Below are 7,327 nucleotides of genomic sequence, written 5' to 3' on the forward strand. Positions count from 1 at the left end.
GTTTACTTAGGGAATAGCCGCTGCTATTAATTGCATCAGTAGCATAGGATCTTCTTAGTGTTTGGGTAATTGCCAGGTTCTTGTGGCCTGGTTTTTGGCCTCTGTTGGAAACAGGATGCTGGGCTTGATGGACCTTTGGTCTGACCCAGCATGGCAATTTCTTATGTTCTTATTTTTTAATTATTACCTAGTAACTTTATTATGTGTCCCCTAGTTTTTGTACTCTTTGAAAGAGTAAACAACCAATTAACATTTACTCGTTCCACTACACACACTATTTTATAGACCTCTATCACATCTCCCCTCAGCCGTCTCTTCCCCAGGCTGGAATCCTAACTTCTTTAGCCTTTCCTCATAGGGAATTATTCCATCCCCTTTTTATCACTCTTCTCTGTACCTTTTCTAATTCTGCTATGTCTTTTTTTGAGATGTGACCAGAACTGCACACAGTACTCAAGATGAGGTCACACCATGGCGTGATACAGAGGCATTATGATATTCTCTGTTTTATTCTACATTAGTTTCTTAATAATCCCTAGCATTCTGTTTGCTTTCTTGGCTGCTGCTGCTGCACACTGAGCAGAAGACTTCAACATATCATCAGTAATGACGCTTAGATCCTTTTCCTGAATGATGACTCTTAATGTGGAACTTTGCATTGTGTGGCCATAATTTGGATTACATCACGTTGCACTTGTTCACATCAAATTTAATTTTCCATTTGCATGCCCAGTCTCCCAGTTTTGTAAGGTCCTCTTGAAATTTCTTGCAATCTTTTCATTTTAACAACTTCAAATAATTTTGTGTCATTGGCAAATTTGATCACCTCACTCGTTCCCTTTTCCAGGTGATTTATAAATATATAAAAAAAGCTGTGGTGCCAGATCAGATCCCTGAGGCACTTCACTATTCACCTTTCCCCATTGGGAAAAGTGACCATTTAGCCCTACTCTGTTTTCTCTTTTAACCAGTTTCCCGTCCACAATAGGACACTGCCTCCTATCCCATAACTTACTAATTTTTTAAGAAGTCGTTCATGAGGGACTTTGTCAACAGCTTTCTGGAAATCTAGGTACATTATATCAAATGGCTCACCTTTATCCACAAGCTTATTTACACCCTCAAAATAAAGTGTAGCAGATTGGTGATGTAAGACTTCCTTTGGTTAAATCCATGTTGGCTTTGTCCCATTAAACAATGCTTATCTGTATGTTCAGAAATTTTGTTCTTTATGGTGGTCTCTCTACCACTTTGCATGTCACAGACAGTCTCACTGGTCTGTAGCTTCCTGAGTCACCTCTTGATCCTTTTTTTAAAAATTAGTATTAGGCAACCCTCCAATCTTCAGGTACCATAGACTAGTTTAATGATAGTTTATAAATTACCAATAGGAGGTCTGCAATTTCATTTTTTTAGTTCTTTCAGCACTTTGGGATGCATGCCATCTGGTCCAGGTGATTTGCTACTCTTTAGTTTGGCAGTTTGCCCTGTTACATCTTCCAGGTTCTCTGAGATTTGTTTCAGTTCTGCTGAATCATCACCTTTGAATATAATTTCTGGCATGGGTTGCTCTCTTCCATATGAAGACTGAAACAAAGAATTAATTTAATCTCTCTAATATGGCTTTGTCACCCCTAAGTGCCCACTTTTACCCTTTAATCATCTAATGGTCCAACTGATTCCCTCACAGAAATTTTACTTTGAATGTACCTGAAAAGGTATTTATTATGAGTGTTTGCCTCCACTGCAAGCTTCTTTTCACATTCTCTTTGCCTTCTTTATCAGTGCTTTGCATCTCACTTGCCAATGCTTATGCTGTTTCTTGTTTCTTCATTCGGATCCCTTTTCCATTTCCTGAAAGATGTTTTTAGGTAATATAGCCTCTCTCACCTTACTTTTTAATCATGCTGTTAGTCATTTAGCCTTCCTTCCACCTTTTCTAATTCATGGAATACATAAACAATGTCCATGCCTGATGTAAATTCTTAACTTTTGCAGCTGCTCCTTTAAGTTTGTTTTTTTCTAACCATTTTCTTCATTTGATCAGTCACCCTTCTGCAAGTTAAATGCTGTTGCAGTAGACTTCTTTGGTGTCTTCCCTCCAGTTATTAAATCAGATTTGATCGTTGTTATTATTGCCAGGTGGCTCCATCACACTTAAGGACTAGGTCTAAAATAGTTTCCCCTCTTGTTGATTCTTGTACCAGCTGCTCTATGAAGCAGTCATTTATTTTGTCTAGGAACCTTGTCTCTCTAGCACGTCCTGATGTGACATTCACCCAGTCAGTCCTGAGGTAACTGAAATCACCCATTATTACTGTGCTGCTGATTTTGTTAGCTTCCCTAGTTTATCTGAATTGTAACTTGCCTTGAGCATGGATTTGGAAAACAAGTAATTAAATCCTTTCAGGAGCGAGACCTTGATCGTATCTGATGGACCTCAGGATAGCAAAACAGTATGATAAGGCAGTGGATAGAGCCAGAGGGATATTAGGGTGCATGAGAGAGGCATAATCGGCAGAAAAAAAACAAGATATTGCCTATAAAGAGATTGTTGGAGAGACATCGCATAGAATATTATGTCCAATTCTGGATGTTGTACCTCTAAAAGGATGTAGTTAGGCTGTTTTAAATGTTATTGATTTCTAGAAACAAGCTTTAAATTTCATGTAGGATTCTGGAATAGATACCATCTGGTCCTGATGATTTATTACTCTTATTTTGTCATTTTAATCTATTATATCCTCCATTATCAATGAGTTATATTTTAACTATTCAGAATCATTGCTATCAAAGAATGTTTCTGGTGTGGGTGTGTTCCCAACATCCATGTATAACCTACAGAAGAACAGAGATAGGAGGGGGATATGAGACATTCTAGTAAACAAGAAACAAACCTTTTTCAGAGAGCATGCGCTAGAGCAAGAAGCAAGAGGTTACAGTAAGAGACTCCAAGGATGCAGTCTCAAGAGCAACATCAGAAAATATACCTTCACTGAAAGGGTGGCGATTGCATGGAACAACTTTAAAGTAATTAAGAAAGCATGAGATAAACATGAAGTAGCATTTGCTGCAAAGAAGTGAAAGGAAAGTCAAATATGAACTGGTCCATGACATTGCACCAGGAATGAAATTGGGCAGACTAGATGGGCCTAATAGTATGTATCTGCCTTCATCTTCCCTATATAAGCTACTGGCAATCAGTGTAGATCAAATCAAAGAACAGTATCTGTATATTGTAAACATGGCAGAGCTATGCTAGCCTTTATATTGTTCATATTGTGTGTGTATATGTTTGTTGTGAACCAATGCTATAATTTTGCACTGACTCAACTTCCTTGCTGCTTATTTCAAATTTGCAGCTCAAGTTTCTGGGAAAGATTTTGAAGAATAAAGTATCAAACCTATGAAGGGCCAGTTCAGTTTTTGGTCAGATAATTATATTTGTGTTGCTTTCTTCTGCAGATCCTGCTTATTTCAGACTATTTTTATGCCTACCTACGAAGAGAATACCACCTGAGTCATGGGCTCTATCTGAGAAGAAAAGATGGAACTGAGGCCACACTGGTTCTGAAATAGGTGCAGCCAGAACAGTGGCAGAAAAGGGACTGTTTAGAGACTTATGCAGAGCACTGTGTTCCAAGGTGGATCCTTGAAACCCACCAGTCTTGGATGTTATCTTTCCATGTGGTGCAACACCCTGTGGTTTGTATGAGAAAAGAAGGCCTCTGACTTTCTTTTGGCTCTTAAAAGAAAACAATCAAGCCCCTAATCTTATCTTTTTCAAAAAAGGTCTTGGTGATCAGGTGGGGTAAGAATGAGAAAGTAAAACACATGATGATATAAATACACAATGTTTTGCTAGCTGCAGCCTCCTGTTGGTTGATGAGCTTTTAAAGAAGTTCAGCTAAACATAACAAGAACACTGGTCTGCTGGAAAGCCAAGGGACATTTCAGGACCAGGGACACTGAATTTGTGGTCAATTCTCCATAAAATAATGGAGATTTTTCACAAAGTTTTGTAGAAATGTGACGTTTTTGTTTTTTTTTTTAAATTTTAACGTGTTTGGGTTTTTTTTTTATAGCAGATTTTTATTTCATCATGTTTGCTTGCCATTTTTTTCCAACATTTGTCTGCTATATCTCCTTTATTGATACATTTTACACCATCTTCCCCTTCTTTTCCAGCTTTCAGAGCTGTAGGCAGGCAATTTGGCACCTATGGCCAAGAGAAAAATTGTGCCCTATCCCAGTGCACTCAAGCTGATCCTGGAAAGCCCCATAGTCCGTCTGGTTTTCAGGATATGACAGAGCTTCATTCACTACCCTTATTTGCATGTAACTCTAACTCATGCCATATGCATTGTGGATATCCTGAAAACCAGACTGGCATGGGATGCACTGCTGTACACAGTACACATCACGAGCTGGAAGACTGTTACATTTTTCTGCCGCCTATTCCTTCCTCTTCAGGTACACCCATTCCCCAGCTTCCCTCATTATGGACCCCTCCTCTACCACAATGCTCTTGCCACTCCCCTATCAGGCGTCTACTTCCCTCCTTGAGACTCCTATTCCCCCCCCCCCCCCCCCCCCCCCCCCCGCCAATATCTTGGAATTTGGGTCCATTTTCCTCCTCACCTCCCTATTATGTATTCTGACATCTGCAGGACTCTGTGCATCTCTCTGCAGCCCCTCCAGCCACTGGTACTGCTCTTCCCCATCCCAGTTCAATGATCTTTTATTTGAATCCTGTGTGACTCTGATAGGGAGCACCGTGCATTTCACATGGAAGATCATTGAACCACATGTGAGGGGAAGATGGCAGCAGAGAGGCCTCCTAGACTTAACCTCTACTCCTTGTTGGGAAATGTTGTGAATGTGTGGTGGTCCTCCTGTATTGCTGGCTCCCTGACCCCTTGCACCCTGGAGGTGGTGGCTAACTGTGCAGCCTTGCACTATGGCGCCTTTCCTGCACTGGTGCCTATTGCTGAGGCCATATTGGCCATAGGCTACCTACAGAACTGGCAGCTTTCTCACTCTTGCACTACCTACTCACATTTTCTAAGTCTAAATCTCCCCATCTGTCTAGCTTCAGGAGGATGGATAGCTTGGTGCCTAATATGAAAAGCAATTTTATTACAAAGAAAGTTTAAAAGGTAAGAATTATTTAAAAAAAAAAATAAAAAAAATTCTGAAAATTGTGGAATTTGTACATTTTTTGTGATGTAGTTTCCACAGTCCCCAATCCATGAACCATGAAGAGCTATCCCCTTAGCATTTCAGTCTGTACATTTTTTCTGGAAAGTTTTTTTAAATGTCTTTTTTTTTTTTTCTTGAAATCTCTAGTGGTACAGTTTAGATGGGAAGTTGCCCTGCAACATTTCCTGATGTGTTACAACACTTATAATTCTGCATGCCTGTGTTACCAGCTATCCCAGAGGTGGGCAAACTATGGCCCATGGGCTGCTTCTGGTCCACAGGATCTTTTCATCTGGCCTGTGCTCGGAGATCTCCTCTGTAGTATTACCCGCCTGCTGATGTTGACTGTATGTATCCTGGCTTCCTATCTCCCTTCTAGCAAGATGCTGCCATCTTCTCTGGTTTCCTCTGGCATAGCCCCAAGTCTTGCCACATTATTTTGCATTCACTGCGATAGTCTGACACACTCTCTGGATTTCCTACCCTGCCTCCGCCCCATAGCCCGACTAACTGCTGGCAATCCCTTGCTGCATCTCCAACCCAGAACAAGTGATTGTCTGGGTTGCTACCTGCAATTGCATTGCTGTCTCCTCCTCTCAGAAGTTTGAATAAGCTAATTGAGTGGCTGGGTGTACTGCTACATTAATGCTGCAGCTCTCTCCTTCCCCCAGTCGCTAACAGAGTTGGCCTACTGGGACAAATATCAGGCCAGGTTAGATCTCTGCCTCCCCCCCCCCCCCCCCCACACCCCTTTTCATCTTCTCCTTTTGCTGCCCTGAGCCATAAATTTAGAGAGGATAAAAATAAATAACTTGATGATCTTCTGGCTCACACTAAATTGTAAAGTCGCTACCTCTGCTACAAACCACATCTGGGGCAGGGGCATCGGCCAGCACTCTGCTCTCTAGTCTGGGTGAGGCGGCATGCCTGCTAGGAGGGCTTTTGGAAACAGAGAGTGCATGAAGCTATGGTGAGTTGAGACACTCGTAAGCGATGGGAGATGTTTTGTAAGGGGTCTGTAGTTTTCATTGACGTCCCTTTTCTCTGGGGAGGGGGGGGGGGGGGAACCCCTCCCGCGCTCTCTATTAAGGTTCTTTATTGTCCAGGAGGGACCCCTCTGGCCCAGGCAAGAGTCACTAATGTGGCTCAAGGTTAAAAATGTTTGCCTAACCGTGAGCCAATGCTTACCCTACAACAACCACACACCTGTACCGCCTACCTACCACTTATAAACCCCCCCCCCCCCCCCACCATTCCTATATCTACCCCTATATTCCAGCCACACAATTCTTTACTTGTGTAATAGAGGCATTGGCAGTAGGCATGATCAGATAATTGCTCCTTATATCATTTGATATCCTAACCTTGGAACATCTTCTTACTGGCTTAGGTGATTGCCTGTTTCAACAGATGCTGTTAAGATATCTTTAAAGGCAGCACTTAACTTTAAAAATTTTATTGTGAGCAACCAAACATCAGGGATAATTTATATCTGTTACAGCTTTTGCCCAAAATTTCATGTAAACTCAAATTTTGGTTATATATAACATTAAAAATGTTCTTGTTTAGAATTTTAAATGCTGTTCAGTATGTTTAAAATGGTTTGTTTTTTTTATGATTTAAATTTTCATTTCTTACACTATGATATGAAAGAGAACTTCATGCAGTGACGAAAACTTCTGTTACGTTTAATCTGTTTTTTGTTCCAAGGTGGCCCAATGATTTGCTCTCCCAAACCAAAGGCTTCTGTTGGATTTTCTGCCCACAGTCATTGTCCAAAAGTGGTAAAGATGACAGTGCTACTCTTCTGGATATAAAAGGGATATGGTTACTACCTTCTCATAGTATTCCCTCAACACCTTCTAGTGAAAGCAAAGCAAACAAGAAATTGACTCACCTTATTTGTCGACTTTTGCAACACCTTGCCTACATTCAGCTCAAAGCAATTTACAAACAATACACAAAAAAAAGTTCTCACATGGGCCTCTTTTCAGAGGCATTGCAGCACGCTCTGGACTCTTGGACTACTACATTTCAACATTGAGAGGCTGTTGGCAGTGAAAAGGAATACTCTTATTCATTTTGACACAGATTTTAGAATACATATAAACCTACTTGAGCAGAA

General features: G+C 40.9%; 1 protein-coding gene across 2 annotated transcripts in view; it reads left to right on the top strand.

The window, feature by feature from the left end:
- Positions 1-6,780, top strand: part of PIGU (phosphatidylinositol glycan anchor biosynthesis class U) — a 115,580-nt gene extending 108,800 nt beyond the window's left edge. For both annotated transcript variants that reach the window (XM_029612636.1, XM_029612637.1), the window contains exon 13: positions 3,466-6,780. In XM_029612636.1, coding sequence (XP_029468496.1) covers positions 3,466-3,579 — 114 coding nt within the window. In that variant the 3' untranslated portion in view covers positions 3,580-6,780. The remainder of the gene's footprint in view (positions 1-3,465) is intronic.
- Positions 6,781-7,327: the final 547 nt, after the last annotated feature.

The sequence above is a fragment of the Rhinatrema bivittatum genome, chromosome 8 (genome assembly GCF_901001135.1).
Source record: "Rhinatrema bivittatum chromosome 8, aRhiBiv1.1, whole genome shotgun sequence".
Lineage (NCBI taxonomy): Eukaryota > Metazoa > Chordata > Amphibia > Gymnophiona > Rhinatrematidae > Rhinatrema > Rhinatrema bivittatum.